Source organism: Giraffa tippelskirchi, chromosome 4 (genome assembly GCF_054371585.1).
Source record: "Giraffa tippelskirchi isolate mGirTip1 chromosome 4, T2T-mGirTip1v1.2.pri, whole genome shotgun sequence".
Classification (NCBI taxonomy): Eukaryota; Metazoa; Chordata; class Mammalia; order Artiodactyla; family Giraffidae; genus Giraffa; species Giraffa tippelskirchi.
This window is the reverse complement of record NC_137278.1, coordinates 166,886,984-166,903,303: the sequence shown is the minus strand read 5'-3', so window position 1 is coordinate 166,903,303 and position 16,320 is coordinate 166,886,984. Positions and strand designations below refer to the sequence as shown.

Genomic DNA, 16,320 nt, shown 5'->3' with positions numbered 1-16,320 from the left:
TGTGATGTATTCGTCCTGCTCTGTAAACGAGGACTAGAGAAGTTAAAGAACTTGCCAGAGGAACACTACCAGATAGCATCAAACCCAATCTGTATCCTCACCACTCTTCCTCATTCTGAACAACCCAAATGATGGAGGGACTGATTGGAGTATGGGGTAGTCAGGGACTAGATTTTGCTAGATAAGGAGGCAGCTGGGACTTCCAGGCTGAAGGCCTGGAGAGAAGACCTTGAATAGAGGGTGAAAGCTTGCAGGTGGCTGTAAGTCAGGGAGAGGTAGGCTGAGTAGAATCCTAGGTGAGTGAGGAGGCATAGTTTTCAAACTCCCATCCCCCAACACACTCTTGGTCATTGTGGTTTGACTCTAACAAGGAGACATGGGAGATTCTTGAGCCAGGGGCAGGATGAAAATGGTCTCTGAAGAATACAGTTTTTGCAGCTACCTCTCCATCCCATTCACTGAAGAATACATCTTGTCTACACATCTCTTCAGCTTTTTTGGTTAAATTAGCAAATTATCTTAATCTATTACAAGACATTGCATTTCCACATTTCCACCTCTAAGCTTGCAAAACTTTCTTTCCTAACACCCCCATCCATTAAGAGTAGGTACCCTGAAAGGGGAATGCTGAGAATCAGAGGTCTAGCATTTTCAGTGACAGACTGTCATATCCATCCAATGAGCAACCCATCGTGGACTGAGTGCCTCCTACAAGCCAGGCAAACTGCCTGGGACTAGGGCTGAGAAAAGGAACAGATGACAGTCTCTGCCCTGAAAGCCTCAGCATGAATGACAGTAAGCAAACAGGCAATTACAGTACATCACACACAGTATGTGCTATGACCCATCTGGGAGCTGGGACAGCACCAGGGAGGGACATCTTATCCAGGTTGGGGGTGGGGCAGGAAAAGGAAGCTGAGTACCTAAGAGAATATGGCAAATTAGGGCAACTCTAGGAAAGCTTAGCCTGGCTAAACACAGGGTAAGAAGAGATTTGAGGAAGAAGTGAGACTAGAGAGAGAGAGAAGTAGGGGCCAAATTATGAAGGATTTTGTAATGTCATGCTAAGGCACTGGTTCTCAGAATTCTTTTTTTCCTACAACACTCCTGAGGGATGAAAAGTAGGTCCATTAGCAGCATGGTAAGAGGGAACAGTTGTGCAGGTAAATCGTCTGTGTCAGGTTGAAATACAGCCCTCTCTTGCCCTTCCCAGTTTGAGATTCATGGTGCTTATTAAGAGTCTAGATTTCTTCAGAAGTCTGACTAGCCTTGGATCAATTACCTCATCCTGCTAAGTTTTGTCTTCTTATTGGTCTACACATTCATGTGCTGGTTGAGGGTATGAGCTCAGGATTAATTGCCTGGTCTTTAGCCCAAACAACACCCACCATTCTCAAGCTGTCACCTTGTATAAGAGCTGTTCACCCTCTTCGGCAAACTGGATCAGTACTGTGGTGCCTACATCAAAGGCTCACTGAGCATGAAAGGAGGTAAAGCATGTGAAGCTCCTGGCACGGTGCCTGGGGTGAGCGAGCAGTAAGTGTCAGCTAACAGAATATTGCAGCACCTCTGAGCCTCCCAGTGTTAGCAACCATCCTCTCTTTGTCATGCCCATTCCCATCATTGTTATCATCATCATCATCAACACTTTCATCATCTCCATCCTCTTGATGCTGAAGTTCTAGGAGGTCATTTCTCATTGGGTTCCTCCTCTCCACTGTCTTTCCTTTCATAAGGCACTGCGGTTATCTTATGAAAGAGAAGGCCCTACATAGATAAATTTTAAATAAGGAGAGATTCATCATATTCACTTAGCCCCTGTTATGTGTCAGACATCGTTTTGAGTACTGAGGATATGAGAATGAGCTAAATGAAGTTCCCAATCATGGCACTTACTAATGAGAAGAGACAGGCAGCGATGATTCAATAAGCATATATATAGTATATCAGAGAAAAATAAACCAGGGAAAGAGGGATAGACAGTGTCTCGGGTTGGGCAGTTGTTATTTTTATATCAGATGGTCAAGGAAGAACTGGCCTAGAGGTGACATTTGAATTGAGGAAGGGAAGGCCACCACCTTGTGGATAACTGGGGCTGAAGTTTGGTGGGCACAGGGGACAAAATTACAAAGGCCCACAAAATAGGAAGATACTTGGCATATTGAGGAGCAATAGGAGGCCAGTGTGGCTGGATGGCAGTAATAAGGGGGCAATTAAGAAGGGATGAGAGGGAGCAGGGAGCCAGGACACAGGGACCCTTGGAGGTCATTGTAAAAATTGCCTTTGGCTCCGACTGTCTTGAAAAGTCATCGCAGGGTTTTGGAAAGAGGTGTGAGGATCTGACTTATATTTTGAGGGACTGCTCTGGCTTTTGTATTGAAAAAAATACCATAGGGAAGGAGCAAGTGCTTAAGCAGGGAGTCCAGTAGGAGGGTATTTCAATAACCCAAGTGCATGTTGTTTGGGTGGTGACTTGGATCCACGGGATAATGGTGCAGGTCACAAGAAGTCAGAGATGCTAGATAAAATTTGCTAATATATTGCACTGGGTATGGGGGGATGGGTGAGAGAAGGCGAGGAGTCAAGGATGATTCCTGAGCAACTGGACAGACATTACTGACATGTGCTGGGATGAGGAAGACCATGAGTGGATGAGAAGATCAAGTGAGTATTCATGTTGCTTCTATGAGGTAGGGATTATGGTTTTCTTCCATAAAAACTAGGACTCAGTGAAGTGAAGCCTCATATGGTGCCAGGAGTTCCAAGAAATAATTCCCCTACTGCATGGAGCTCAGGCTTTGGAGCTGGGGAGCTCCTGGGACTGGGGACCACTGAGACTAACAGACACCCTGTTTGCGGGGCATTGAGCCTCATGCCTTGGCCTCTTGTCAACCTGGAATAGAGAAGAAGCAATTGAAGTAATAGGGGCTTTCTATTTAGCCATTCTAACTGAAATGCAGAAAACCAAAGGGCTGAAGGCTTACAGAGCTCTAGGTGGTTGAAGATCTTTGTACTTCAGGGTGTTCAGAAGCATCTTTGCACAAGCTGGGGGAAAGGAAGAGATATCTTTAGCTCCTCCTCTTTTCTACCTACATTCCTGACCATCGAACATACTTTACGGAGAGTGAACTGGAAAAGGTTCAGAGAAGAAATCAGGAGGAGATGGGAAACTTCCTCTAAATGCTTCTTGTGTTGACAAAGAAAACAGGATGAAAGAATGGAAATCCCCAAGAACCGCTGGAGTCTTCCTGTCCTAGAAGGTGTGCTTCCACGACTACTTACCAACCTCCTCCTCTGGGTGTAGCTGAATACCACAGTGGAACCACAATCCAGAGGGAAACAGCTGCTTTTTCAAGTTAAACCCATCAGAGCCTGTGTTCTATAAGCCACAAAAGGTGCTGGGAGCTCCAAGAAATAATGATGAAAGAAAAATGTTGAAACCTAGACAGAGAAGTTCTGTGTGCAGCTAGACTTTCAGTGACTCTACCTACTCTTTATTCCTTGAGTCCTGCCATGGGCCCAGGATCATACAGTGTCTCTCCTTTAACCCTCACAACAACCAGATGAAGCAGTTTTTATTACCTCTGAAGACACAGAGGTTCAGAGAGTTCATATTCCCCCATCTGTCATGGAGCTGAATTTGAACTCAATTTCGTCTATGCCAGAGCCCATGTCTTAACCATTACACTTCACTACCTCCCAAAAGGAAAAGGGTGAGAGGTACACACTAATAACAATCCCATCTCCCAACCCTTCATTCTTCCAGGGCTTGGTGGAGGCAGAAAGTTAAGAAATCTGTCATTTTTAAAGCAGGCCTATGTTTTGAATCAACTTTTAAAAATTTAAAAATGTAATTATTTCTCATGATAACCAGACTACTGGGAATTCCCTGGTGGTCCAGTAGCTAAGGCTCTGAGCTCCCAGTTCAGGGGGCCTGGGATTCAACCCCTGGTCAGGAAACTAGACCTCACATGCTACGACTAAGTGTTAGCAACTAAAGATCCCTCGTGCTGCAACTAAGACCTGGCACAGCAAAATAAATTAAAATAAAAATAAAAAAAAAAAGAAATACAATTGAAAAAAATCAGATGACTATTTTCTATAAGAAATAGATAAATAATAAGAAAGGCCTTTAGAGATACAGAAATGGTGACCTTGAAATCTAGAGAAGAGGAGAAGTATACTTCTCAAGGTCGTAGAGTTTGGTGGCAGAAGTAAGGCTAAAAGGCAGAGCTCCTGCCTCCTAGGCCAGAGCTGGGCTGGGCCCCCAAAGCCGCTTTGCAAATTATCACTACCTCTGCCCTAACACGGATGATTGCTTGAAGGAGGAAGGTTACTTTTTTGTGCACTAGAGATCTGAAACACAATCTGCTGAAGTTTTTAAACAAGCTTCTTCTAGCATCTTCTGATATTAGTCTTCTGCTTTCCTCTGCCATCTCTTTTCTCCCCTCCTAAGTCAGAGTCATGGGCCTTGTTGAGCAGGGAGTTTTCTATCAGAGCTCCTAGTATTTAGTTGGATTGGGGACATTCCTCTCTGTCTGGGGCAAACGATTGTATTTCTAGTCCAGAACATGCTTTAATCTACTCTGGCCTCCCACACTAATAGCAACTCCTGTGCCTGCCTGGCCGACTTCTGTGAACCTCTGCAACCTGGACCCACCCCACCCAGCTCATCTCTCTCTTTCCTAATTGCAGCTCACACCCTTGACGTCAGACAGGTGTCCTGGGTTCACCCCATTTCTGCCACAGAAATATCCTCCCTGCTCTCCTCCTATGCAAATCCATTCTTCAAGGCTTTGTTCAATAACTTTCTGCCTCAGAAGACTTCCCCAGGTGCAGCCCAATGGTTTGCTTTCCAAGTTTGTTTTCCATTTATAGTCTGGATGACACAATTTAGCCTTCAAAATGTTTCTGCACATTTCTCCAAATGGAATGCAGGTCCTTTGAGGGCAGGCACATATGTTCATTCATTCACTAGAGATTTTTAAAAGTATTTTATAAAGTGAGATCCATAGAGACATAGGCAATGGTTGCTCCCTAGCTTCAAAGAGAGGCGACTCTAGTTCTTTGCAGACATTTATCTGGTATATAGCAAACCCTCAACAAAGGTTTGCTATGTTGAACTAATGTACACAATGCTTTGTAATTGTCTTCTGTCTGTAAGTCTCATGAGAGGTATCATGTGGTTTACAGGGAAGGTTTCACAAAGAGAGGGTATTTGAACTAGGCCTTAAGGATAGGGAGTGTTTTTCTTAAAGAAAGAATTGAGAGACGTTTCCAGGGAAAAGAAGCAGGGTTGTTAACTCACAGGCACACACACACAGACACCAAGATTAGGGGGAAAGGAGTTTGTAAAGTGGAGCTCAGTACCTGCCCCAGCATTAACTGGCCTTATTGAGAGTGGAAAACTGCTTAATTTCTCCACGGCTTAAGATCCCCTGGAGAAGTAAATGGCAATCCACTCCAGTATTCTTGTCTGGGAAACCCCATGGACAGAGGAGCCTGGTGGGCTACAGTCCACCGGGTCGCAAAGTGTCAGACTGCGACTGAGGGACTAAACAACAATATTAAGCCGCACAGGCTCCGGAAGAAGCAGATCAAGGTTCAAATTACGGTTATGGGAGACCTTGGGACAATCAGTTGGGGTGGGGCTCAAGCTCAGTTTGTCTCCCATCAAGCAGGTAAAATAATTCCTATCTTAGAAGATATCAGCGAGGTTTGGTAGAACATATATGTAAGTTGCGGAGCACAGAACCTGGCATTAGTTTATTTCCTTCCACCAAAGTAGGCGTGGGAGCCCTGATCTGCCGTCCTCTCACTGCGGCCGCTGCCGCTTGCCAGCACGCAGCACAGAGCCTGTCCTTAGTAGGGGCGGTGGATAAAGTGCGGGGCGGGGGTGGCGGGGTGGGTAAAGAAAAAATGGAGTTGAACAGGCTTCAGAAAAAGTCAACAGTGTCGACAGCGAACTGGCTGGGCTAAGCGGGCCGCTCATGACTCTTCCCTTGAACAGTCTTCACGCAGCCCGAGAATCTTTGCTAACTTTTCTTAAACGTGCCTTTGGGGCCAACCGGTTTTCAGAAAGCCCTTTCTGCCTCGCCTTCAAACCCCAAGAGAGAGAAAAGGTCCAACCCCCGGAGGCGTGGAGGCTGGAATTGGGGAGGGGGGGAGGGGCATTGGGGGTTTCCCCAGCTCCCCGGGGAAAGGAATGGGGGTCTCTTTACTCCCACTCCCAGGAGCAGGGATCCTGGGGCGCCCCCGCCCTCCCCTTCATTTCCTCACTTAGCAAGGGTCCAGAAGGGAGCGGGGCTCGCGCTGAGTCTTCAGCACCAGGTTTTGCCCGGCTCCTCCACTTCCGACCTGCCCGGCCGCCTTTCCTGGGGCCCCGGGGCCCCGGGGCCCCGGGGCCCCCAGCTCAGTCGCCAGTCCGGGTCCCACTTGATCCAGCCCTTCGCCCCCTCCTTGTGGCCACCTCGGCAGCCGGTTCCCGCCTCCTTAGACCCAGCCTGGCCGCTCCCCACCTCGCCCCCTACAGCCGTCTGCCCTGACCTCCATTGACCCGGCTGGGATACCATCGTCGCCCCCCGCCCCCACCGTGCCCCACTAGACCTCGCTCGGCCACCACCCTCCCCTCCGCCGAACCCCCAACTCCCGGACCTTTTTGCCGGGCCGCCCCTCTTCCTCAGCCACCCTCATCCCACCCCGGCTCCCGTAGACCTGGCTGGGCCGCCGCCTTCCCCTAGGTCCCCTCGCCCTATCCCAGCCTCCGTAGACCCCGCGGGGCCGCCCCCCGCTCGGCCCTCCCTCTTTGGGGTCGTGGCGGCAAGGGGAGGGGCTGCCCGCCGGCCCCAGCGTGCGTGGCAGGCGCTCCGGGCTCGGCTCTGCTGGCCTCCCTTCCCGGGAGGCGGGGTCGGCGCCGCAGCGGCGGCGGAGGCAGGCCCCCTCCTCCTTCCTCCCTCGCCCGGCCTCCTTCCTTGCCCGCCCGCCCGCTCTCGCTCTCTCTCGCTCCACCGCTCCGACGCCAACAGCGTCCGCGTGCTGCTCGCCCAGCCCCGGGGGAGCCCGAGGAAGTTTCCCCGGCCGCGCGCCCCACTCGCTCGCCTCGCAGCCCGCGGCCTCAGCCGCCGCCGCGCCCGCCATGCCCTCGGCCAAACAAAGGGGCTCCAAGGGCGGCCACGGCGCCGCGAGCCCCTCGGAGAAGGGCGCCCACCCGTCGGGCGGCGCGGATGACGTGGCGAAGAAGCCGCCGCCGGCGCCGCAGCAGCACCCGCCGCCTCCCGCGCCGCACCCGCAGCAGCAGCACCCGCCGCAGCATCCGCAGAACCAGGCGCACGGCAAGGGCGGCCACCGCGGCGGCAAGTCCTCCTCCTCCGCCGCCGCCGCCGCCGCCGCCGCCTCGTCCTCCGCGTCCTGCTCGCGCAGGCTCGGCCGGGTGCTCAACTTTCTCTTCTACCTCGCCCTGGTGGCGGCGGCCGCCTTCTCGGGCTGGTGTGTCCACCACGTCCTGGAGGAGGTCCAGCACGTCCGGCGCGGCCACCAGGACTTCTCCCGGCAGCGGGAGGAGCTGGGTCAGGGCTTGCAGGGCGTCGAGCAGAAGGTGGGTACCCGGGCCCCCCAACCTCCGTGCTCCCGGCGGCGGCGGCCCCCGCACCCAGAGCCAGGCCCCCTCGTGCCCTTCCTGCCGGGGCCCTCGCCGGCCCAGGCCGGGTGTCCTCCGCCAGCGGCCCGGGGTCCCCTCGCCCCGGCCCCTTGGCTCTGAGGCAGCCCCCAGACCCTCTTTGTTAATGGCCGCTGAGGAATCTCCCCGAGGGATGGACCGCTTGGAGGATGTTCGGCCGCCCGGGAGGGTGGGCCAAGGGCCTGTCACAGGACATTAGCGGCGACCTGTAAGGAAGCCGGGAGGCTCTGGGGAGCTCATTCTTTTTGGATTAGGAACCGCTGAATGGGCAGAGTTGTCTGGAGAGGAGCTTGGAAGGGAAACCAGCGCATCCCTGGAAGCCTCGGGCAAGGCCGCATCTCTGCTCTCCCCGTGGGAGACATCTGAGCCAGATTTTAATAGACCCGGAGCCCGTGGAAAGAGAAGCTAGTAATGTTAATCACTGGTATAGTTCTGATGAAATATTTCATCTCGTTAAGCCCCCTGCGCTTTATTGGACCAGTGTACCTAAGGAGGCCTTGGAAGTATGATTGCATATTTCAGCCTTAGAGGAGAGGAACGGCCAAAGATACTAGGTCACACTGGTGAATAATACCACGGAGGTACATTTATATGGTGTTTAGAGGGCTTACTCACTTATTATCTAATCCTCATAGCAACCTTGGGAAGGAGGGAAGGAGAGAGGACTGGCAGTTTTGACTCTGTTTTCCAGACCAGAAAATTGAGATTTAGAGCTTAATTGATAAAGACTGCAACTGGTGAGTGGCAGATTGCATGACAGCGTTGAGGCCACTGGGGCCTGTTTCAGGTACGGATGGACCCACCTTTCAACACAGAGCTGCTTAGGGTCTACCTTTTCTGATTTTTCTTTTTACACCAAGTGCAGCTCCTTCAGCCTCATTCCCCCTGCTTGTCCTCCACTCATGTCATTGCTCAATGAAACTTGGTTGCATGATTGAAACAAAAAATCCCGCCACCACTTCTGAGCCCGGAACTGCTGCCTCCTTTTCCCAGCATGCTGCCGGCCCTGCCAAGTTTCTATCAACTGTGTAGAATATGCAGGACTAGGAATTTCCTCTTAAGACTGGCGGAGCAACTGGAGTGAGTCATTTTGCTCCATGCTACAGGCCAAGGGAGGTGACTTTTCGAAGGGAATTAAGTAGGCAGCGCTGCTTTGCCTATCTGGAATGTCAAATCATCCTTAAAAAATAGACATACTGCTGAAGTATCATCAGTAGGCTCTCTGTTTCCTCTCTTGATCCACCCACTTACCAATCAATCATAATATTTGGTGAAGTCTGATAGTCGTATGGCTCCTGGTAGGCCCTGTGGAGGGTGCGAAGGTGCAACGGACAAATCCTATTTGTGAAGCAGCCCACAGGTAGGTTTCGGTTGAGGGTGACTGCTGTGTGAATTCAGAAGAGAGAGAAGGTAGAGTTTGCCTGGGCCTGTGACCCGGTGGCCAGCGTGGTACCAGTCTGGATCTATATGGTGGTGGGTAACTGTTGAGAGACGACATGGGGAACACACAGGCTTGTTTGGCAGATGCTACATGGCCATCCTGCCCGCAGCTGAGTAACATTTAGGAGGCTGTGAGAGGGGAGGCTGAAGTTGAGGCCCAGATGGTGGAGGTCTTGAGAAATTGAGGTTTATTCTCTCTGCTTCCTCCCTGCCCCTCCCTTATTCTTCCATCTGGTTCCCACTCTTGCTCCATCGCAGCTTTGTACAGATTCTCGTTCCTTTTGGGTACTCAGTTCTCCCATCTCCACAGTAAGGGGAGGACTCTTTCCAGTTTTTCAAGAATCCACCTGTAAACCATTGAAATTGTGACCTCTCTTTTTTAGTAGTGTAGTCAGGCTCATATTTATTGCCTCATGTTTATTGTGTAGTCATCTGACTTGCACAGTGCCAACAGGTGAGTACCGATATGATCCCCTTTTCACAGACACAGAAAGTGAACACCAGGAGGCTGAGTAACTCTACATGGTTACGCAACCAGCAAGTAGCAGTGCTAGGATGCAAACTCCAGTGAACTCCTAGAACACGCTTCACCACTTACCTTTCATTTTGCCATCTTTCCCATGCCTTGCTTAGTACCTAGTAGGTGCTCAATTAATGCTCATTTCATTGACTTGGAACATTTGCCACATAGGATTTTCCACTGCATGTGGCCACTTCTCTCTGCATCTCCAGGGTGGCCAGTAGATTTTACTTTGCCTTGAGGAGTGAGTAGTGATGGATGGTCCTCTGACAAACTAAGTTTGAGCACCTTATTCCTCTGAGGATGAGGGTTTGGTTCTTCTCAGAGACATATTCTTACTGTATTATTATTATTCATAATTAGTCTTCACTGTGGGCCAGGTGTTCCCAGTTACGCTTTGAGACATGAGCACCATTTCACAGACAGGCCAGCTGAGTCTGGAGCAGTTGTGTTACTCATTCAGGGTCACGTGCAGACCCTCAGTGGTGGGGCTGGGGTTGGAATCAGAGCAGTGTGACTTTGAAGCACGCTACTCCACTGCCCTTTTGGGTGCCCACCTGGTCTCGTTCTCAGATGCTCTCAGTTCTGGGGCACGGCCCAGGTCTGCTGAATGGGCTGAGAGGCTGGCCTGTTCTTAGCCTGAAGATTCAGCAGGCACAAATGGGCGCAGGGCTTCAGAAACCCTGGTTCTGCTCTAGGCCCTCTGAAGGGCTTGGGTTGCCATGGCGGATCCAGGGTGGCATACAATGATTTTAAGACTAGGCTTAAGCCCGGTGGGGTCAGTTGAATGAGACTAAGAGCTGTTTGTGGGCGAGTGAGTTCTCTGGTCATATTTCTTTGTTCTCTCATCTTACTCTGGGCCAGGAGTCATGGCTTGAGGCTGAGCAGCATTTCTAGGCACTCACTGCACTTTGAACATTTTTCTGCCCGGGTGTATCACTGGAGGCCAAGAGTGCAGTTTCTAAACTCAGACACTCTTGGATTCTGATGCTCATCTCTACCACTTCCCAGGCTCATGCTTTGTAAAATGGGGATCAATAGGAGCTGCCATGAGATTATTATGAGGGTGGATTGAGATGATGTCTCTTAAATTTGCATAATTATTTACATCAAGTTCCTGTTGAATATCAGCCACCACTAACTAGTCTGTTACCCCTGCCCCTACCGTGAGCTCCTTGGGACAGGGATCCTGTCTTAGTGTCACTCTACTCTGGCATCTTGTCCACCACTTAGTGGGCATCCCACATATGCTGGGGAGACAGATACAGTCACTGCATATTGATTATAATGGGGTCTTTGCATGTGAAGATGAACACCTCAGAAGATGAACAGCACCAACATAGGGAGACACTTTCTGTGCTCTTTTCATTGGTTTCATCTGTCATTTCTGATCTAGTCTCCTTCCTAGCCATCTGTAAAGAGCCAGTCCAGCTTAGGAGTGACAGACGGGTTGGGGGAAATGGGCCAGCCTGGTCTTCATCAGGCCTTGCTTTGTAAATTCACTCATTCTTTGATTCATTCAGAAAACACTGATGAACACCTACCATGTTTCAGGTACTGCTACCTGTTCACACCTGTGTTCTGAAATCTGTGCTTAGAACAGCCAGATTCTGTGATTGAATAACCTAATTTCAGAGGTGAGCTGTCTCTGGTACCTTCTCAAGGTGTCCTTTATGACTCAGGGTATATTTGGTTGAGCAGGGAAATTGTCTAGTATTCTGGAGTCCCTGAGAACCTTATTCTAATCTTTAAAAACACAGACTGGTAGAAGCAATAAAGGACTTTAGAAACCTATTTGTTAATAGATAAAGAACTTGGGACTTGGAATTTGAGTGTGACTTCCTTGTGCTCACAGAGCTGGTTATTGGTGGGACTGGAACTAGAGCCCAGGGTACTGTTCATAGTCCTGTAGTGTTTGCCCTTTGTCATTGGGCCAGGGGTGGGCTAGGAATCTCCAGACCGCTGAGCTACTCCAGAAAGATGCAGTGATAATGAAGGTGCCAGTTACTGTTTACAGGTTGCATGGTGGTAAAGAATCTACCTGCTAATGCAGGAGACACAACAGATGCGGGTTTGATCCCTGGGTCAGGAAGATCCACTGGAGGAGGAAATGGCAACCTGCTCTAGTATTCTTGCCTGGAAATTCCCAAGGACAGAGGAGCTTTGAGGGCTATAGTCCATGGGGTCGCAAAGAGTCTGAGCGACTGGGCACAGCTATGTGTTAGGCCCAATTTAAGCGCTTTATATATATTAACTCACTTTATTCTCACAAAACAAGGCAATGAATTAGACACTATCTTTGTTTCCACCCTGTGACTGAGGAAACCAAGGCATAGATATGCTAAATTACTTGCCCAGGATCACATAGCTAGGAAGTGTCCAAGCTAGGATTTGAGCATAGGTGGCCCCATTCTAGAACATTTGCTATTTTATTTTTTTTTAAGCCCTTCATTATGGAAATGTTCAAGCATTAAGAAAAGAAGAGATCGGTATAGTGAACCTTACTTTCAATAATCATCAATTTTTTGCTATTTTATTTAATCCGTTCACCACCCCTTCCTCCTCTCATTTTGTTGTGCTTAGTTCTGCTCAGCAGTTCTGACTGTTTTGGCAGGCCATTAATCATCATACTGTCAGCCTCTCAGGACATTAAACTTGCTCCCTGGTCAGACCCTGTTTAGGGTAGAATTTATTTAGAATGAATGTATAGTGGCAATCAGTATCATAATGTGTTCACAAGCCAGAAAATGCTAAGGGCCACTGGGCCACTGATCACATTTTCAGTTGAGGACAGTGACTTGTTCAGGGCCAAAGAGCTAGAATTACCAAGCAGAGACCTGAACCTTCCCCTGCCTTCCTGCCCAGTGTCTCCCATGTGCCTCAGCTTTGTTTCTTTGAAAACGTGGGACCTTGCCGTTGCAAGAGCTAAAAATTCAGCTAAAACTGCCCTAAAGAAAGATGGAAGGAGGGAGAGAGATAATTTATTAGCTCAAACTTACTAGTTCCAGAGTAGATGCCTTCAGTATGGCTGTCTCCAGGGATTTAACTTGTATCTTCAAAACTTGATCTTGCCCTACCTGAATTCTGCTTCCTTCTGTACTGGCTTGATCTGTAGGCAGGCATTGATCATGTGCTGATCTGAGCTGTTCCAGGCTTCCCTCATCCTATAGCTAGCAGTTCCAGTAGAAAGAGGTTTCTTTTCCCAGTAGTTTTAAGAGAAGTTTTGGAATCGACTTGCTGGCCTGGCTTAGGCCACATGCCCATCCCCTAATCACTGTAGTTATAGGAGGGGGTGGGGAAGTGGGTGGATGGAAAGCATTGATTGGTAAGGCCTAGAGGGCTTGGAGTGGAGCCTTTGGGTTGGTCCCCTAAACCATATGGGCTGTGTGTAAGGATGGTTCCCCAAAGGAGAATTACAGGTGCTGTTCTGTTGGAGGAGGGACCTTTAAGCTGGGCAGATCAAAAGAAATATAACTGAATCGCATAAAACCCTTCAGGAGTTCTCTGTGGTTAACATCTGGATTCTGGTTACAGGTGCAGTCCCTGCAAGCCACATTTGGTACTTTCGAGTCCCTTGTGAGAAGCTCCCAACATAAACATGATCTCACAGAGAAAGCCTTGAAGCAGGGGGAGAGCGAGATCAACCGCATCAGTGAAGTTCTACAAAAACTCCAGAATGAGATCCTCAAAGACCTCTCTGATGGGATCCACGTAGTGAAGGATGCCCGGGAGCGGGACTTCACCTCCCTGGAGAACACAGTGGAGGAAAGGCTGACGGAGCTCACCAAGTCCATCAATGACAACATCGCCATCTTCACGGACGTCCAGAAGAGGAGCCAGAAGGAAATCAACGACGTGAAGGCCAAGGTCGCCTCTCTGGAAGACTCTGAGGGATATAAGCAGGATCTGAAAGCCTTGAAGGAAGTGGTTAAGGAAATAGAAACCTCTTTGAAGTCCAAAGAGAAGGACATGGAGGCCCTGAGAAGCACCATCCAGACCATGGAGTCGGATGTCTACACGGAGGTCAAAGAACTGGTGAGCCTCAAACAGGAGCAGCAGAGGTTCAAGGAGGCGGCCGATTCGGAACATCACACCCTTCAGGCGCTCACGGAGAAGATCCTCCAGGCCGAGGAGTCGGCCGCCCGCCTCCCCGAGGAGATCAGGAGACTCGAGGAGGAGCTTGGCCAGCTCAAGGCCACAGCCCTCCGGCCAGAAGAGGACGGGACCTTCAGACCCTCCGAGGCCTTTGAAATGCTCCAGAAGGAGAGCCAGGGCTTGGACTCGCGGCTGCAGAGCGTGGAAGACGGGGTGCAGGCGGCGCGGGCAGCCTGGGCGCGCCAGGGAGAGAGCCTAGAGGTGCTGCGCACGCAGAGCGAGGAGCAGGAGCGGCGCCTGGAGGAGCTGCAGGAGCGCGTGGCCAGCCTGGGCCCCGGCGCCGATGCTGAGGGCGGCCTGGCAGGCACAGTGCGTGGCCTTGGCGAGGCCCAGCTCTCGCTGGCGGGCGACGTGGACGAGCTGAAGCGCCGCGTGGCCGAGCTCCCAGGCGCCGTGGAGGCTCTGCAGAAGGTGCAAGAGCAGGTCCACACGCTGCTGGGCCGCGAGGCCAGCGCCGCGCCCCCCCAGGACCTGTTGGACAGACTCTCCTCTCTTGACAACCTCAGAGCCTCTGTGGGCCAGGTGGAGTCGGACTTGAAGATGCTCAGGACTGCTGTGGACAGTTTGGTCGCGTACTCGGTAAAGATCGAGACCAACGAGAACAACTTAGAGTCGGCCAAGGGTTTGCTAGAGGACCTGAGGAATGACCTGGATAGGTTGTTTGTGAAAGTGGAAAAGATTCACGAGAAAGTCTAAATGGATTGCGTGTGCAGGGCACGGATGGCCAGTGCAGTTTTTCATGACCAAAAAAAAAATGTTGATGGCCTGCCCCCCTGTACCTCTCCCCCCACAGCCAGGTCCCTCCATGACCCGCACCACCAGGACCTCCCGGGCCTTCCATGTTTTTGTGCCCGGTTAACTTATTTATGATGGTTATCATGTGCCACCGGTCGCGCAAAAGTCTTCTGCTTTTGAAGGGGGGGTGGTTCCTGAAGGCGCGGTTTCTGTGCCTCAGAGGCACCTTCTAGAAGGGATGTCTCTTCCTAGTGTCAGGGAAGAACCGTAGTGGCTGCAATTGAGGATTAACAGAAGCAGATTAACCTCAAAAATCCTGCCTGGCTGGCAGATTTCAAGCAAAATGTTGGGGGAGGAGGTACTTTTCTTTCTAATTGTCTTTAAGGAAAATTCGTTTTATTTTATTTTTATTTTTTTTAGTACTTCTGGCCAAGGTTTTCATAGATGTCACTCACTTCTTGTCTTCCACTTCAAACTGGTTACAACTCATTAAGGTCCACTCTGAATTGAGAAGGGACAAGCCCTCCATTTTTAGTTGCATCAGCTGCTTGATGGTCGCCTTCTGTGGGGAAAGGTGTCTTTTCCATTTCTGAACCATTTCACGATCTCAGTGGTAACTATGCAAAGAATTCAGACGGTTCTGAATGTGAAGGCACAACCCCCCACAGAGTCCCCTGTGGCTGACCTGTGTCACCTCTTGATAAGGCCTCAAATAGTGCATTCAGAATAAGGGTTTAGAATCCTTGAGAGTCCTTGGATTCCTTCAGGAAATGTATTACGAGAGCTGCTTATAAAGGCATAGACTGCCTCCCCAGGGAATGGAGGCCACTGTCTCTCTTTCACCACAATGTTCTTGAAGACGTTTGCTGTCAGCAGACCCCATCCATCGGTGAGGAACGTGTGCATTTTCTGTAGCCATTTGCTGTTTCCCCTCCCCCTTTGAGCTGTACTGTTCTTTAATGGCTGTCTTGCCCTTTAAAAAAGAAAAAAGAAAAAAAGAAAAAAAAGATTTGTTTAGTTTACTGTGAAATGAACTGTATGGCTTATTTACAGTATTTTTAATTCTTAATAAACACTTGAGCTTTGTTATGACTTTTCCAGAGTGGTGGTTTTCTGAGAATTTGGTAACTTTTAACTGTGTATTAATGTGCAGTATTCAGAATTAGAAAGATGGGTAGTTTTCAATTGTAAAACTTTTTTTTTTTTTTTTTAATTCTGCAATCAAGATGTCCTTCCTGTTAGGCCTGGGCACCTAGTTCTGATTTGACTATTAGCAGTTTTCTTTATAGGTTATTGCTTGACCCCAGTGCTTAACTATAGCAGAGGGTTACAACCCTGGCTTTCTGTTAGACTCTTAGAGCCTTAAAAAATACTTGGGACCTCTCTCCATAGATTTGGGTTCAGTGGGTACAGAGGGCTGGCAGTAGCATTTTAAAGGTTTCCTAGCTGAGGGGCTTCCCTCTGGTCCAGTGGCTAAGATTCTCCACTCCCAGTGCAGGGGACCCAGGTTTGATCCCTGGTCAAGGAGCTATATCCCACATGCCACAGTTAAAAGAGCTTGAAGGCCACAGCTAAGAAGGACCTGGTGCAGCCAAATAAGGAAAAATAAATGTTAAAATCAATAAAGGCTACCTAGCTGATTCTAATGTGCAGCCAGGTTTGAGAACCAGTGTGTTGATTCATCTGGGTGACCTTTGGCCCCTGTGCAAACCTAGGAATGTTGACTTCTTGGGTTGCCATATACCTGCCACTGTATAACAAAGGATAGTGTTTATTGAATTGAGTACCTGTCTGC

The 16,320-nt window shown here is 49.8% G+C and overlaps 1 protein-coding gene across 1 annotated transcript; it reads left to right on the top strand.

Moving 5' to 3' along the window:
* Positions 1–6,994: 6,994 nt before the first annotated feature.
* Positions 6,995–15,622, top strand: CKAP4 (cytoskeleton associated protein 4). The gene is made up of 2 exons (XM_081591255.1): positions 6,995–7,594; positions 13,170–15,622. The coding sequence occupies exons 1-2, from the start codon at positions 7,136–7,138 to the stop codon at positions 14,484–14,486; spliced, it is 1,776 nt and encodes a 591-aa protein (XP_081447381.1). The 5' UTR covers positions 6,995–7,135; the 3' UTR covers positions 14,487–15,622.
* The last annotated feature ends 698 nt before the right edge of the window (positions 15,623–16,320 follow it).